The 18,027-nt window shown below is 39.4% G+C and overlaps 1 protein-coding gene across 4 annotated transcripts in view; it reads left to right on the top strand.

Moving 5' to 3' along the window:
• PARP3 (poly(ADP-ribose) polymerase family member 3) overlaps positions 1-18,027 on the top strand; it is a 38,714-nt gene that overhangs the window by 4,191 nt on the left and 16,496 nt on the right. For 3 of the 4 annotated variants that reach the window (XM_089524908.1, XM_089524899.1, XM_089524892.1), the window contains exon 3: positions 698-823. In XM_089524908.1, coding sequence (XP_089381034.1) covers positions 698-823 — 126 coding nt within the window. Of the gene's footprint in view, positions 1-697; positions 824-7,874; positions 8,094-18,027 lie in introns of those variants that run through there. The other variant, XM_089524919.1, reaches the window with a different exon arrangement.

Here is an 18,027-nt window from a genome sequence, read left to right as displayed (position 1 = left end):
GGCAGAACAGCTGACTTTGCCAGCCCAAAATGCTGCTCCTTTTTTGGCTGACTAAAAGACACGGTGGTTGCCATGCCCTCAGTCTGGCTTCGGAAGGGGCGGCCTGTTTAGTCCTTTTGGCTTTCGTAACAGATTTATTTGTTGAAGTCTCATATGATTAGTATAGAAGGAGGGAAACTGAATGTGACAAAAATGTGTGTTTTCTTTTACCAGAAATTTATTAGCTAATCCAAGTTACATGGCAGGGGGTGGACAGTATTCCTGACTTCAGAGCACCTCCTTCTCTATATACATCATCTTAACTAATGCTGCTACTCTGGAGTGGGAGTTACCAGATATTTCAGCATGAATGAGAATTTTCCCTGTTGGACTCTGTCCTGAATTCCATCAGTTCCTTCACTGACCACTGACCAAGTGTTTTTTGTAGTTCATAAAAATAATGTATTGTTAATCTTGTTTGTTCTTATAGTACTCCTGAGTGTTTGGTCATTATTGTGTTTCCATTTCACAGATGTCTAGCAGAGTCTGAAATGTAAATGTTTGCACAATACCATTCCATATGAGTTCATGTGAAAAGGCCTGGCTCAAAGAACAGAACTTTTTATTTGGGGTGAATGTGACATCTTCATCTGTTATTAAGGCAGGGATATATATTCACATGCTATATGTAGAGTTGATCTCTCTGTTACCATTTTAGATTCATGAAGACTATGACTGCATGCTGAATCAAACTAACATTGGCCACAACAACAACAAGTTTTACATCATCCAGCTCATAGAACAGAATGGGAACTACTACTGTTGGACTCGCTGGGGCCGTGTAGTGAGTATCCTGCCTATGATGGCTGGTGCTTCTTAATAATCTGCATGGCCAATCAGGCTGTCTCAAACAGGGCTGCTTTCATAATAAACCACAGCCATGGCCAGTCTTGCCTAACCCTGGAACAAAGACCTCAGACTGCTGAAATCTGAACCATTATGAAATACATTTTTCTTCCTTATAGCAGTGATTCCCTAGCTATGTTCCCTGTCCATATTCATGCTAATTATTTCCCCCTTTAGGTAATGGGGGAATCAAAATGACTGAAAAATCACTCTCCTGGGAGAGTAGTGAGCAGTAGGAGTGGAAGGCAGTGAGGCAGATTTTGCAGTGCAGAAGTGAGGAGGAATGAGAGCAGAAAAAAGGAGCTCGTGCTAAAGAATGGAACTGGTTTATTCATGATGGTGGAGGGATTTGAGGAGAGGTTGCACATTTTTTTTTAGCATTTCTATATTCTGACCCATACACTGTTGAGTATCATAACGTAACTATCCTCTGGACTTTAAGTGGCACAATAAGTATCATACCTATTCTCTGGATTTTAAGTGGTAAGTATCATAAGTATTCTCTGGACTTTAAGTGACACAGTAGTGCCTGTGGTTAAGTAAAGTTGAGAGCATTAGATTCTTGTGCTTAAACTGTCCAAGGCTGCTATTGTAGAATTATTTACTGGGTTACAAACACCTTTCAGTTGGTACTGCTTATTAGGAGCTTTGTGAATTCTTGCTTCATTTAACCTGTAGTGCTCATTCTTGAATCTCTCTTTCTTGCTTTCTCTGTATATGTGTATGTATACCTATGTGTAACAAGTTGGCAGAATCATGGGTGTGTCCAGAAAATTGTTATACACAATGGGGTGAATCTTGCTGGTAATACCAATGAGAGAAGATCTACTCAATCAATTGTTGAATAGTGAAGAACACATAACCACAAGAGAAAAGGGAGACATGTCTCAGATGCTAGAAATTTGTCTTTTTTATCTAAAAGCCTAATGTCCTTGGAGACCTTCTTCAGAGGGGCATTCAAAATCAGGACTGCAGAAATTTTTGAATAAAGTACTCCAGTGAGCAAATAGTATTAGAGTTTCTTTTTCACACAATTCTGCAATCCTGACTTTAGCATTCAGAGGTTATAGATTTATAGGCACCGTGTGTTAATCTCTTGCTCTGCAGCTGCCTCTGTCCAATGGTAATAATGTTCTGTGAAGCAGACCTTTGATCTCATCCTGCTAGGTTCTTGTGTTCTTAAGCTGCTCCCAGTTATCTGTTTGAGATAACACAATTGGTTTGTCCTTGCTTTTTAATAATGAAATGCACTGTAAAAATAACACCGCAGACTGGAGAATGGTAGTTTGCTGTACATGTGCAAAAGAAATTACACAAAAAATCAAACTCTACAAGCAGTGATGCCTTTATTAGGCCAACTCCAAAGCATAAAATACATTATGCAAGCTTTTGAAACACTACAGGCTTCTTCATTAGGCAAAGATGTTAAAACCGATACAGGAGAAAAATGATAATTATGTCATTATTTTTAATATGATAATGAAGAAACACTGAAAGCTTGCATAATGTATTTTATTTGCTGGAATTGGTCCAACAAAGATCTTGGCTGCTTGCGGTTTTTGAATTTTGCTGTATTTGGCTTCATGGCCAACACAGCTATCCCTAAATATGTTTTGGGGGTGGGACAGCAAGCCACCCATTTGTGGCTGCTGCATTTCACATCCAGCCAGGCTCCCTTCAACTCCCTGTGAAAGCAAGCATGTGATAATAGAGCTCCATCCTGAAAGTGACCTGCTACCATTGCTGGTCATAATCACTGCACAGTATTCCGTGTATCCCTCCTTAGTGGATTTTGGTCTAGCAAGGGGGAAAAAGGCAGGAAAAAGCATTAAAAAACATGGGAGGATGTCCAATGATAGATGACACAATAACAACACTAATGTCAGAATTGTGCACCATTCCAAATATAGACCCTGGATTTAGCCTTCTTTTTGGCCTGACACTGCTGCTCATTACCCAGAGTTTTTCAAAATAAGCTCTCCATAAACCTTGTTGTTTGGTTCCTTATAGCTTGAACTTGGGCAAAGTTTTATTTGTGGTTATACCCTCCCTGCTGCCTATCTGCAGGCGTTTCACTAGTCTTTTCAATCCTATTCCTCAGATAACTGAAGAAGAGTTACCTGTGAGGAAAACTGCTGAATTCAAGCTGCTCTTATCTGGCTTGATCACCAGAAATTCCTCCACATGCGAGGGAGGCTGGTGGCTTTTAAAAATGCTCAGTGTACAGTGTGCCTGCATTTACACGGGCGCACCATACGCAGCTTTCAACATATGCTGAAAGCCGTGGCGGAAGAGTCCATTGCGCACCCTGGAAGAACTAATGGGGCACGTGCCCATGGCACATGTGTGCTGCTGCACCACCATGTACCGTGGGCGTGAGCCCCATTACTTTCTATGGGGCTCAAGCATATGCTGATTTCCCCTTATGTGGAGGGATCCGGATCCGGAATAGGGATTATTTTCTTTTCACTTGTTTTTACTCTATTACTTGTTTGAATTTGCTTTGTTAACTTTATTGTTGTTATAATTACTATGTATTTTTATTTTATTTTTTGCCATTTGAACCTGTGTTGAGGGACTAGGAAAGGGGTTAATTATGAATTTCATTAGACTGTAATGTTTTTATTTTATTTTATTGTTATTATATTTGTTTACAGATTTTGTTTGCTTAATCTTTTATGCATTCTATATGTTTCGTAATTTTGTAATTGTAATTTTGTAAACCGCTTTCATCTTCTTGGAAAGCCGGTATATAAATACATTTTATTATTATTGCTATTATTATTAGGGGAGGGCCCACTGTACAAATCTAAAGATGCAGGCTGAACCTTCCTTCCTCCACACAGGGGAAGTTTGGGATTGCAGTGAGTGCCTTTCAGTTGTTGTTTTCTTTCCCAAAGGCTTGGATTTTATAAGGCTTTTATTTCCCCAAGTACTTTGTCATATCTTGGCAGCGTCTTTGTCTGAGACATCTGGAATGAGAGTTTAACTGAGTCACAATATGCCCTTCTTGGTTTCCTTTCACTGATTTTCTTTGTATGTAGTTCCCTCCGTATCTGCATACCAAAGACAGATGCTAAAAACGTTCTTTGGGCAGAAGTGCCCTGAACAAAAATCAGAGGAGATTTGTATTCAGATTGAAGTCTGGGATGTTATTTTTAAATACTAATGCATTACTGTGTATTCGTTCTCAGTATGTATTCTTTTTTAATAACTTCCTAATTATTAAACCATTTAAAATAGAGAAATTGCCAAACATGGGTAATTCTTAAAATTAATAGAAACAAATGGAATGATGTGTAAACTTTCATAGAAGAAAATGTTTCATGGCTGTATCACATTATGCCTGCCTTACCATAGTTGTGTGCTGCAGGTAGCATAATTACTTTTCATGCATTAGTTCCAAGCACTGGTTCAGCCAGCAATTAACTAAAGGAACAATACTTTAGTTAGTTGTGTTCATTACCTCATCATATGCCAGTCTTTGAAGAATCAGCCTGTACAACTCCACAGTTACTTCCCAAAATTATATTTTGACAATTTCTTTTTCAGCAGCTAGTTTAAAGGAAGGCCCACTGTTAGATATGAGTGTAGATTAGTGTGACAGAGTTTCAGCCCCCTTTCCTTCAGCCAGCAAGTTCTCTTTCCACAAATTCTACTTTCCCCTCTTTTGCCTCTCAGATGACACTGAGGTGGCATTCTTGGGCACTCTCTGAGTGGAATGGGTTTGGTCCCTCTGGTTGCTGACCTTTATTGTACACTCAGAAAGTCTGATGTGAGGATCTTCTGAGAGACTGAGGGGTCATTCACACTCAACTTTTTGTACCGAAGAGATGCAGATCTGTACAGTGATGTGATACTCAATTGACGTTCACACTACGTTTAGTGTGATTGAATCTCTCCAGCCCAGTCAGGCATTCACACTGGCACTATTTTTGGATCAACATGGCAGCGCCTCATGGCTGGGAATGGATTCCAGCGATCTGGATTGATTCAGTACCACATTTATACTACCAAACATGTGAATGCTCTGCCACCCCCCAAAAGACACAGATTGCACTGGGTAAAATTCCCTTTTCACCAGCTGCCCCCCCCCCCCAACCATGCCAAGTGCATCCAGGGCACAGTGTAAATGACCTGAAATAACCTGCTTTCCACACTGGGTTATTTTGTAGTGTGAATGACCCCTGAGTAACAGAGGGGGGTGATTACAGTTTGTCAGGACCTTGAGACCTGTTCTATTCTGGTAGGGTTGCCATAATTGTCCACTAAAACACGGGACAAAACGTAGGACAAATTCGAGACCAAACTGTAGGACAACTGCAGGACAAAACTCAGCCCCAAATGTAGGACATTTAAGAAAAATGGAGGATCTTAAATGTCCTACATTTTGGGCTGAGTTTTGTCCTGCAGTTGTCCTACAGTTTGGTCTAGATTTTGTCCTACATTTTGTTCCAGGTTTTAGTGGACAATTATGGCAACCCTATCACCCCTCTGCTCCATATGCTTTTATTAGAATGTTTTTAAAACAACAAAAGTCCGACTCTGTTACTATGTTTTGACTACAAGAGATTATAGTTACCCTTTGTGCAGTTTAATTTGCCTTACTTGCAGGTTATTTTTGTTCCTTGTTTGTCCTTTCCAGTCCCCCTCTATTTTTTGTGTTTGCTATTTTTCCTTGTGTTATCCTAGTCTGTGAATGGTGACTTCCACAGTGTTTCTCCCAAGTATAATGCAATTGCCTTTCAACTTTCTAGATCACTTGAATTATAAATTTTAAAAGCTCACTGTCACCAGTCTTACCATGGGATGGTTTACTAAGGAGCTGTAAATCTGCTAAACTGCATGATAGTGAATGCTTTAAAAAAACCAAAAAACACCTTGCTTCACTAAATGACTTGGCTTAACATTACAGGCCTAATGTGTCTTCTTGGAAGTCAGCCTCATCCAGTTCAGTGAGACTTACTCTGTTGCAATCACATATTGCACTGCAGCCTTAATGCATAACTTTTTAAACCAGGCAAACAGTTGATGAAGAGCAAAGTAAGGAAATGTAAGGATGGCCCTAGATTGGATGGCAGATGACAGTTCCTGAAGTACTAGAGTAAATGCAAAACTTCAGTCAATAAGCATTTTGTTAGGTGGGAAGATCAGGTAATAGAAGGACAAATGTTCTTGTAATGGTGAATGAATAATTACAAAGGTGATGAGATTTTGGATTTTCTTCTGGATTATGAGAACCTAACCAGACATGCAAAAGAATCTTTGGTAATTAGCTTTTAAATTTTCTTGATATGACCTGTAAGCTAAGTTAGAAGAGAATACATATTGGCAATAAAAGAAGACTGTAAATTCAAGGGACTAATATCTGTAAAGATTCTGAGACAATCAATCAATCAATCAATGGGGACTTCCATAAAGTCAAAAGAACCAAGTGTCTCACAACAAGAAATCTCATGGGTACTAAGGAGCAACCAGTTTAGGAGAACTTATTCCATATGAATCATTTGCAACAAAGGGAGGACCAGATGAAGACGACACAAGGCACACAAAAGGTTAAGCTAGCTTTAATTTACACCATCAGAAGAGGGTGGGGGAGCAATGCATTCACAGGGCCCATTCAGACTATCTTTTAACCCGGTTCAGGATTTGAAATTTGCACGTGAAGTTCATATTGGGCCCGATTCTGTCACAATCCTTTTCAAGGCATGCACCAGGAAATGCCCCTTAGAGCGGGGTATCCAGATTCGGGGTAAAATCCATCTTTTCTGAAAAACCCCGGGTTCTGCCGAATATGAACTTGTCCCTGATCATGATCGGGTCAGGTTCAGGGAGGGATTAAGCTCAGGGGGCGGGCACAGGGCAGGGCATTCCCTCCCCTCTCCTGCCGGCTTTTTGCAAGCCACTTTTTCCCCCTTTTTTGTTGTTGGGAATAATGAAAGATTATGCGCATCCTCCTCTTATTCCCCCTCTCCCCCTCCTGTCACTGCTTGCCCTCCTTTTTTCCTCCTCCTCTTCCTCTTCTCCACTCTTCCTCATTCTCATTCTCCCTCCTCCTCCTCTTCATCTGCCAACGACACCCCCGTACGCTCTTTCTCCTTTTCCTCCTCCTGACCTCCTTTTCCTCCTGCTGTTCTTCCTTCTCTTCCTTTTCCTGTTCCTCTTCTTCCTCCTCTCCCCGCTTCCTCCGCAGCCGAGGAAGAGCAGAGTAGAGGAGGAGGAGGAATGCACAGGGGGCAGGATGGGCTGGGAGAGACCCCCCCAGGAGCCAAGGACCCTTGGTCCCCAAGGCAGACAGGCAGGGAGGCAGGCAGGCAAGCGACTGCAGTGAGGGAAGGAGTGTGTGTGTGTGTGTGTGTGTGTGTGTGTGTGAGAGAGAGAGAGAGAGAGAGAGAGGGAAAAGAAGGAGGGAGGGAAGGAAGGAAAAGGGGAGGGAAGATGGGACAAGGGAGAGAAGAGGAAAGGAGGGAGAGAAAGAGAGAGGGAAGGAGAACACAGAAAGAGGAAGAGAGAAGGAAGGGGGGAGGGAGGGATAAGCAGCAAGAAGGGAGTGAAGGAGGAGGGCAAAACAGAGGGAAAAGAGAGAAGGAAGGGAAGGAGGGGACCAGGGCAGAGAGAGGGAGAGGAGGCATCTGTTCCAGGAGGGAACTCACAAAAGCTCCTCTGTTTGGAGCACCACACAAAAACAAGCAAACAACTCCCAGAATTCCATAGCAAAGAGCCAGAAGAGTTAAAGCGGGGAGGGAAGCTCACAACCTGAAGGCACACAATACATGCACACACACAGGAGGCAAAAGGGTGACAAGCTGCCAAAAAGGGGAATTGGGGTGACAGGAGGCTACAATGCCTGAGATTTCCCTTTCATTTCCTCTTGCTCCTGGAATCATTTGTTTAAAATGTGAATGCAACAATGCCAGTGTTACAAATGTTTCCCTTTCAATTTGGTAAATTGATACTAATTGAATGCTTTTGCTTTTGCTACTCACAAGATACACACCAGAGGTTTTTAAATTTGACAGCATCTGTGCACCTTGCCGGCCAGAATTTTTTTAAAAAAGAGGGGAGAAGCCCCCATCTGCTTAGCCAATGACTGCAAGAAACGTCACCTTTTACGAAAGCGGAACTAATTTGATTGACAGCAGATGACTCTTCCTTTCAAACCGGTTTAAAGAGCTGCAATGGCTTCTGGGCTACATACCCCAATTGAGGTATTTGTAGTGGGCACTTGCTTCCAGAGGCATTTGGAGGGGCAGAAACCGAATCTTCCCAGTTCCTTCCAGTTAAAAACCGCCAGTGGGAATGGGGCCACAGTATTTATAGTGGAACAATGTATTCACAGTATTTAAAGTGGAGCTGCTTTATGCAGTAAAATCTTCAAAAATCAGGATTAGTTTGGACAATCTAATAGATTGTGTAGAATCCCAGTAGAATAGTGCTACTCACTGGGATAGTTTTCTTTTGGCATCCCATTGTTTATGCTTTATGTCAAAGAGAGCTCAGATTCCAGTAGAAAGATAAAAAATATCAGTCTGAAAACTCCAGGCCAAAAGACATACCCTCACCTTTGTCAGCAAAACATGAATGGTAATTTTATGCTAGGTAAACAACCCTATGCTGGATAAGATAGGGAAGGAACAAAAACTGAGAAGGTGAAGAAAGGAACTGATTTAAACTGCCCTACAGTCATTATCGGTCAGTTTTGTACCTTTCTTTAACAGTGCAATCCTATACATCTCTCCTAAGAAATAAATCTCTTTGAGTTCAGCAGGGCTTGCTAACAGCTGTAGATACAGGATTACACCTCAAAGACTGAAATGGGGCGTGGTGTTTTTCTCTTTTTCTTTCTAAAAAAGTATCTCGGGATCTAAGTGATAAGTGCATGTGGCTCCAGACCCTAGTTGCTAAGGCTCTAAATTAAGTTTCCTGTCTGGAAGCACTTCACATTTATTACAAACAATATTTGCTCAGACCTCAAGAGAACTCACTCCTGTATTATCGTTAACTGCTCTGGGGGGAGGAATTGGGTTGGAAAAATGTGTTTGGCATCTAGATGCTGCGAAGGGAAGTGGAGTGGAAATGCGGGCTGTGGAGACTGAGCAGACAGTGAAACCCAATTTCTGCTTCAAAGCCACAATTCCAGATATCAGGGGATGTTTTAAACGCGGAGACATTCATGAGAAACGCATTCTATACCAGACATGGAGGTTTTCTACAGAATTTTCAGTTCTTATTTTATCTGTTGATTCTGCTTTAAATATTTTCTTTCCTTTGTTAAGTATGCTTTGCCCTGGGATTATAGAAATTGTCACTCTCAGCATCTTCATTTAAGCCTTCCTAGATGTTTGCTTTCATGATTTCAAAGAAACTTCAGACTTGGAGTTGACAGTTGGTTGACTGAAAAGGCTGTGCAGCAAAAAGATCATAGGTTCAGGTCACCGCTCTTAAGAGGGTCTGGTAGCCCAGGATAACTTTCAGACACAGTAACATGCAGAGATGCTCTGCTTCTTGTGGTGGGATCAAAATATTTAAAATATCAAAATATTTCTGGTGCGAGGAAAAGAAATAGTGCTGATTGGGAGGTAGAGACAGATTGATATAAGGTTATGAAAATAAATGAATCAGAGGTGAAGGAAAGCTTTAAAGATTTGAGATCACACAGTAGGATTAATTTCTGACTAAGCATGATGTTAATATGTTCAAAACTTTGGGAAGCTAATCTCTATTTGTTGTGCCGTGCCTTCAAGTCATTTTTTACTTACGACAACCCTAGGTTGAACCTATCATGTTTTTTTTCTTGACAAGATTTGTTCAGAAGGAGTTTGCCATTGCCTTCCCGTGAGGCTGAAAGCATTTGACCCAGTGGGTTTCATGGCTGAATGGGGAATCAAACCCTGGTTTCCAGAGTTGTAGTTCAACACCCAAACCACTACGTCACACTGGGTCTCTATACTAAAATATTAAAACCCAGCTAGTGAAATAACATGTGTTGCATTTATAATTTTTTTTTAATCTTTATTAAAGTTTACCATACATATATATAAAAAACATATATGACTACATAAAACATTCATAACAATACCAATATAATACAATACATACATTCAACATTGACCACCCTCTAAACAAACCCACCGCTACAAATACCATAACAACATTACTACAAGAACATAATGACTTCCTCATACGGAGGGGTTGAGACATGATTTAGCCCAGCAATTTTCCTTAATACAAAAAGAAAAAGATCAAATTCACCGCACTTGCGTAATCCATGATTGCACTTAAATTAAAACTTTTACACATATTTTAAAGACATCTATAATCATTCAATCCTCAATTTAATTTAAAAAAAACACTTTACCCCTTATGAATTTGTCTTGCGTTTATATCTCCCCGCATTTTGCTATATTTCTTCTAACAATCTTTATAACACAATATGAAATTATCCAATAAAATTACGGACCAAATTCTCTGATTTTATAAACGTGATCAAAGGATGCCAAATTAATTTCTCCTTGTTCCAATTCAAGTTCATAACATAACAGGTAACTTTGTCCAATTCCATGAAATCTATAAGTTTCAAGATCCATTCATTCCAAGTAGGCTCTGCATCTCCTTTCCAATGGGATGCAAGTATCATTCTAGACGCTGAAACCATATAAAAAAATAATTTTCCGTGCTTGTCTTCCAATTTATCATCTGAAATCATATTTAACAAAAAAAGTTTGGCTTCAAATTTAAAGTTCACTTTTACAATTTGTTGCATTTTATTATATATTTGTACCCAATATTTTTTGACATGCTTACAATACCACCACATATGCATAAAGGAGCCTGGTTCTTTCTCACACCTCCAACAGTTGGGACTCTGATTTTTATATATCTTTGAAAGCTTCAAGGGAGTAAGATGCCATCTATTCTGCATCTTGTAATAATTCTCCTTTAGCGCTATGCAAGCAGTATATCTAATTCTGACAGCCCACGTTTTTTCCCATTGAGCTAACGGCAAAGGTTCACCCAAATCTTGAGCCCATCTAATCATGGATGGTTTCACAAGCTCTTCATGCATGACTATTTTCAACAAAAAGCTATAAAATTTAGAAATCTTCTTCTCATTTTTACCAAAAATGATTTTATCAAAATTTGAGGATAATGGGTCTATACCACACATCTTATTGTCTAACATAAACCTTTCTTTAATTTGGCAATACAGAAACCAGTTTAAACGCAAACCCTCCTTTTCCAACATGTCTTGCGATTTAAACATTAATGTATTGGTCCTTTTATCTATTGTCACAAGATCCTTATATGTCACCCATCGGTTACTACATATCTCATCGTTCCTGTGAAAAGCCTCATTTACCGAGACCCACATCGGTAGTTTAGAGTAAATTATCCATTTAAATTTAAGCCATACACGAATAAGTGCTTTTCTAATGACATGATTTGAGAAATCGCTATTAGCTTTGAGTTTATCATAAAACATAAAAGCATGTATGCCAAATACAGTCCCTGCTAATTCTATATTCAAAATCTGTTTTTTTCCCAATTTACACCACTCCACTATCCATTCGAAACAGCACGCATAAAAATAAATCTTCAAATCTGGAAGCCCTATTCCTCCCCGTTTTACATCATCACATAGATTTTTATAACGAACCCTTGGCCTTTTTCCACTCCAGATAAATTTCCTGATGTCCTTATTCCATTCTTGAAAAGGTCGTTCATTTAACAAAATCGGTATAGTTTGAAAAAGAAACATTATTTTGGGAAGCACGGACATCTTGACTGTAGCTATTCTTCCCATCCAGGATAATCCCAATTTATCCCAGCGATCTAAATCCTTCCTAATACTTTGCCACACCTTCACATAATTATTTTTAAACAATTCCGAATTATTGTTTGTTACCCAAATTCCCAAGTACTTAACTTTGTCCACAACTTTATATCCCGCCCGGGTTGCCAAATCTTTTCTTTCTTCATTATTTAAATTCACTGTTAATATGGACGTCTTATCTTTATTAACCACCAAACCCGAAACATTTCCGAATTGTTTTAACATCTTATTAACTTTTTCCACATCATCCATTGGTTTAGATAGGGAGAGGACGACATCGTCTGCATATGCCCTCAGCTTCATCTCGTTTCTTTTAATCTTAACCCCTCTTATTTCATCCTCATTATGAATCTCATCATTCAAAATCTCCAGCAATATAATGAACAGCAAGGGCGACAAGGGACAGCCCTGCCTTGTTCCTTTATAAATCTGAATTGCCTTTGTCCTTTCTCCATTCAATATCAAACTCGCTGATTGTTTTTGATAAATATTAGCCATCCAAAATCCAAAATTATCCCCTAGCCCAATCTTATTACAAGCCTCCTTCAAAAATCGCCAACTAACCCTATCAAAGGCTTTTTCATAATCAACAAAAATTTAAGCTAATGGTCTATCACGACTTTTCTCATGATATTCTATTAGGTTTAGTACGTGTCTAACATTATCTTTCAGCCTTCTATTAGGTAAAAAGCCTACTTGGTCTGGGTTAATATAATCTCTTAGAACCGATTTAAGCCTATTGGCTAAGACAGCTGTGAAGATTTTATAGTCTACATTCAGTAACGCAATAGGACGAAAGCACTTAGGTTCCAAAATATCCTCATCACTCTTAGGAATCAGAGTTATATTTGATTCCAACCATGATTTCGGGATATTACCTTTTAGCATATTATTCATTACCATTTTTAATGGCTTAGCCACACTATCCAAGAAGGTTTTATAATATTCAGCTGGGAAGCCATCTGGACCCGCAGCTTTCCCAGATTTAGAAGCCATAATTGCTGTTTGGATCTCCTGTACCGAGATTTCCCTGTTAAGCATTTCCAAATGCTCCGGGGAGAATTTACGAATGTTTTTGCCGTTCAAATACTTTTTGATTAATTCCTCTGGGATCTTATCTTCCCTAAATAAATTGGAATAATAATTAATAAATGCTTTTTCTATCTCTTTTTGTTTGGTACAAACAGTATCCTTATATCTAATCTTTAATATTTGTCTTCTTCGTTGTTCCTTTCTCAGTTTATACGCTAAGAATTTTCCAGGTTTGTTTGCTGAGTAGAAAAATTTTTGCTTATCAAATCTAATTTTTCTGTTAACTTGTTCTGTTAGTAATATAGAGATCTGTTTGCGTATTATTTTCAATTCATCCATAATGCATTTGTTACCTTTATCCCTCATCAATTCCTTCTCCTTAGTTTGCAATTGCATTTGAAGGTCAGACAATTCCTTGTCTCTACTTTTTTTATATTCCGCACCTTTCTTAATAAAGAAACCTCTTAACACCGCTTTCGAAGCGTCCCAAACGATATCTATTGCTGTTTCGCCGACTACATTTTCTCGAAAATAATAATCAAGCTCACGTTTTGCCTCTTTAACAATTCTCTCATCCTGAATCAAGTTTCTGTTTAATCTCCAATTATATTTACACACCCCCAAGGATAATTCCATATTTATGGACTTATGGTCTGAGGTAAAATTAGATGACATGTTTACCTCCTTAACTCTGGAACTGAGATTAGATGAAATCATAAACATATCTAACCTTGCCCATGAAGTGTGTACATGGGAATAAAAGGTAAAGTCTTTAACCTCAGGGTTTCTTAATCTCCAAATATCTACCAGTCCACAAAAATCCATTAAATCAAAAAAACCTTTGGGTAATTTTCCTTGCTTGGGCTTAATTGCCCGAGTAGAGGCCCTATCTATTTGAAGTTCACATACTGCATTCCAATCTCCCATGAGAATGGCCGCATCGAAACTAATATTTTTAATCTTATTTAGCAACTTTTGATAGAATCCTTCTTTGTTAACAATAGGAGAATAAATCCCCAAAATCAAAGTTTTTTGATCCTGTATATTGACTATAACTCCAATATAGTGCCCCTCTGTATCGTTCAGAATTTCTGTTGCATCCCAATTATTATTTATATAGAGGACTACTCCTCTTTTTCCTTTTCGAATTAGCTGAAGCAAAATGCTGACCTAATTTATAATTTTTTAAGTAATTAATCTCATCCTTCTTTATGCGAGTTTCCTGAAAGCCTAATACATCATATTTTGATTTTGACACAAATTGAAATACTTTCTTACGTTTAACAACTCTATTAATTCCCTGCACATTCCAAGAGAAAAATTTTAATCTCTTACTCATGAGGTTTTGTAAGGTTATCTTTGTCTTCTAACTCAACATTATCCACCATTCGATCCACTCCCTCCAAATTTAACAAATCCAAATCATTCCTCTCCTCATTATCTTTGTCCATTTCTGGCTCCTTTTCGTTCAAGTCAGGATCGATTCTTCCTTCCAGCGACGCACCTCCTTTGGAAGCACATTCCAAAGGAGCCAGAGAAAAGCTTTCTCGCAAACCCTCTACCGTTGCCAATTTTTTATAATTATCAGCTATGATTTTTCGTCTATTATATTGCAGATTGTATTCTCCCAGCTCTTTCCTTCCAAGATCTGTACCCGATGTTTCTTGATTTGAGTCCTTTTTCTGACTTTTAAAGAGAGTATGCATCAACCTTCTTGCGTCCTCTACTGTTTTTACCTCGAAACGTTTTTTCTTAAACCAAAAAATTAAGCCTTCTGGAAACGTCCACCTGTATGGGATGTTAATTTTCCTGAGTTGTAAGGTCAAAAATTGGTATTCCTTTCTTTGTCTCAGCACCTTAGCTGGCACATCCTTGAAAATTTGAAGAGTCTGTGCGTCCACTTCTAATGGGGTTTCATTATGCCTTTTCAGTAGGAGGTCCCTAGAATATTTTCTCAAAAAAACAATAACGACATCTCTTGGGATTTTTTTTTGCTTCGCAACAATAGTGTTCAGTCTAAATATTCAGTCAATACCCAAGGAAAATATCTGTGCATCGCATTGTAAAAATTCAGCTAAAATGGGAACCAAAGACTCCATCAGATTTTCTCCTTCCATCTCTTTTAAACCTCTGATTTTCACAGATTTTTCTCTAGCTTTGCATTCCCATTTCAAAGTCTCAATCATCTGTGATTTCTGATTTTCACTTATTTCTTCAATCCTTCTATCATATGTCCCACATGTTTCTTTCATCTTGTCTATATCTTTTCTCATTTTGGATAACTCTCCCATAGTTTTATCCATAGATTTACTAATGTCCTTAAGATCTGCACGGATCTCAGCTCTTATTTCTGCTTTAAAAGATGTCATATCTGCTGAGAGGTTTGTCATTTTCTCACTTAAGTCCTGAACAATTTTTTTTTATTTCCTCCAGCATATTGGGATTACCTTCTCCGGGGATCAGGGGTTGTTCAATAGATGGTCTCCTTACTGGTTGCGGCACTAAGGTTTTTCCCAACTGAGTTTTCTTTCTTGTATCCATTTAACTATCTTCAAATCACTTCCCTCCGTTTTATCAATTCCGTTGTAAATTTTCCCAACGAAGGCAAAGCACTCCAGCTACTGAGCAGGTTTATAATTGCTTCCAGCTGTAGTGGCTCACTCCTCCCGTTCAACACGGCTGCATGTCACAGCTGCTTAATTGGATCCAGAATTAGCATGTAGTATTAATTCTTTTCTTCTATAAGGCTTTCTTCAAAAGTTAAGATAGTAAACCACAACGTAATAGCCCAAATCTAAATATATTATTTCCAAGGGAAAAGTTCAGCAATGTCTTACAGTCCTCCTTTGATCTTTTAAACTACTTCTTTCTTAAATTATATAAATAAAGCCAAGACAACGCTTCTTCTCAGTTCACAACTCCAAATTAAGCAGCGTCCTTTCATCTACAAGTGGGGGCTTCAAACAGTATTAATGATATCCCGCTCAACCACCTCCGTGAACTCCAATAGATAAACAAACAAACTTTCCAGACACCTTGACGCTTTAAAAAGTTGCTGGCGTCTCTTCATGCATAAAGCACAGCAAAAGAAACACAGCCGTGGAAACTCTTCGACCCGCTCTCTTTGAGAAAGGAGTTACTGATGTTCTTCAGCTCACAGTCTCCTTTGAGGCACAGGGTCACAGTAGAGCCCGTCCGACCCCCCCTTTTTCAGAAGGGGGTTCGACCAACTTTCGTCAGTCCCGTCACCATGTTTTGCAGACTGCTTCTCCGAGAGCTACCTCAGAGCACGTCTTGTCGATCCGCCATCACAACCAGGAAGTTCGCATTTATAAATATAAATAGATCAGATAGCACTAGGAAGAGTTGCCTGATGGTGGAATGGTTAGTCAATGCATATTCAAGAAATACTTGCCATGGTAAAATCCCTACAACTTTCATTTGTTGTATTCAAGTTCATTATTATTATTATTATTATTATTATTATTATTAACCTTTATTTATAAAGCGCTGTAAATTTACACAGCGCTGTACATACAATCATTTTAATTGGACGATTCTCTGCCCTCAGGCTTACAATCTAAAAGACACGACACAAAGGGAGTGGTGGTGGGGAAGGGGCCTCTCTAGTAGGATAATACATATAAAATACATAGCAATACAGGAAATGATTCAATAAAATAGACGACAAAAGAACATCAAATAGCAAGTGACAATTATGCAATGCATGGGAACGCTTCTCTGAACAGGATGGTCTTCAACTCCGTTTTGAAGCTGGTTAAGGAAGTGATGGCTCTTGCTCACGGGGGAAGAAGGTTCCAGGAGTGAGGGGCAGCGAGTGAAAAGGGGAGAATCCGAGATAGGGCAGAAGAAATCCTGGGCTGAGACAGCAGACCTTGACCTTGACTACCAGAACGGAGGGCCCTAGTGGGAAGGTGAGGGGAAATAAGGTCTGATAAGTGGGGAGGGGCCAGCCCATGGAGGGCTTTAAACGTCGACAGCAGGAGCTTATACTGAATGCAGAAAGGGAGTTGGAGCCAGTGAAGGGATGCCAACACAGGAGAGATGTGGTCAGAGCGGTGGGCAGATGTGATAATGTGTACAGCTGAATGCTGGACAGAAATTAAAAGACAGAGGTGAGAAAGAGGAAGCCCAGCCAGGAGGATGTTACAGTAATCAAGTCGTGAGACCACTAGGGCATGGACCAGGATCTTGGCAGTAGAGGCGGAGAAATATGGTCGGATTTTGGCAATATTGTATAAAAATAATCTACAAGCCTTGGCTGTGGTCTGGATCTGAGGGATACATGACAGAGAAGAGTCAAAGATAAAACCAAGACTGCGGGCTTGCTGGACTGGTTGAATAGAAATGTTGTCCACAGAGACAGAAAAGGACTGTTGAAGGGTGGGCTTAGGAGGAAAGACAAGAAGCTCTGTCTTGGACATGTTGAGCTTCAAACACCGATGGCGCATCCACTGCGAGACAGCTGTGAGGCAAGACAAGACTTGCTGTTCAAGCCTTGGAGAAAGGTCAGGGTTGGAAAGATACAACTGGGTGTCATCGGCATACAGATGGTAGGAAAAACCAAAAGAGCTGATGAGTTTACCTAAGGACAGTGTGTAGAGAGAAAACAAGGGGACCCAGAACAGAGCCCTGGGGAACTCCAACAGATAAGGGAACAGAGGATGAAGTCTGACCTCCTGCAACCACTGCAAAAGATCTGTCTGATAAATAAGATCTAAACCAGTCGAGAACAGAGTCTGAGAACCCAAGGTCAGAGAGTATGTCAACTAGGAGACAGTGATCAACGGTGTCAAAGGCTGCAGACAAATCAAAAATAAAAATAAAATAATTATTGTTTTGTTAGGCTCTGAGAATTTAACAGAATGTATTTTCAAAAAGGGGAGGAAGATAAAACATAAGCCAAGTAACTATAGGCACATGTTTGCCTTGGTATTTGGAGGTAGGGATAGGAGAAAGAAAAGGAAGAAAAGAGCATATACAGTGTGTTATTATTTTATTTATATGATTCCTTTCTTCCTAAAATGGAATTCAGGGTCAGTCACCGCCATATTAGGAATATAGTATTATTTATTCAATTTTGACAGAAAAAATATATAAAAAATCAGTACTGGTGGGGTTTTTTTTTTGGGGGGGGGGATACAGTGATTAAAAAAGAGACAAAATGCATCACCTACCATGTTAAAAGCCCCTTCCACAGCTGCCACAGGTCCACTTAGATAAAACATGGACAGCAAGGAGGGAGTAGTCTAAGA

This window comes from Sceloporus occidentalis, unplaced genomic scaffold (assembly GCF_023333645.1).
Source record: "Sceloporus occidentalis isolate IW3139 unplaced genomic scaffold, rSceOcc1.0.p SCAF_1, whole genome shotgun sequence".
NCBI classification, from domain to species: Eukaryota; Metazoa; Chordata; class Lepidosauria; order Squamata; family Phrynosomatidae; genus Sceloporus; species Sceloporus occidentalis.
This window is presented reverse-complemented; position numbering and strand designations above follow the sequence as displayed.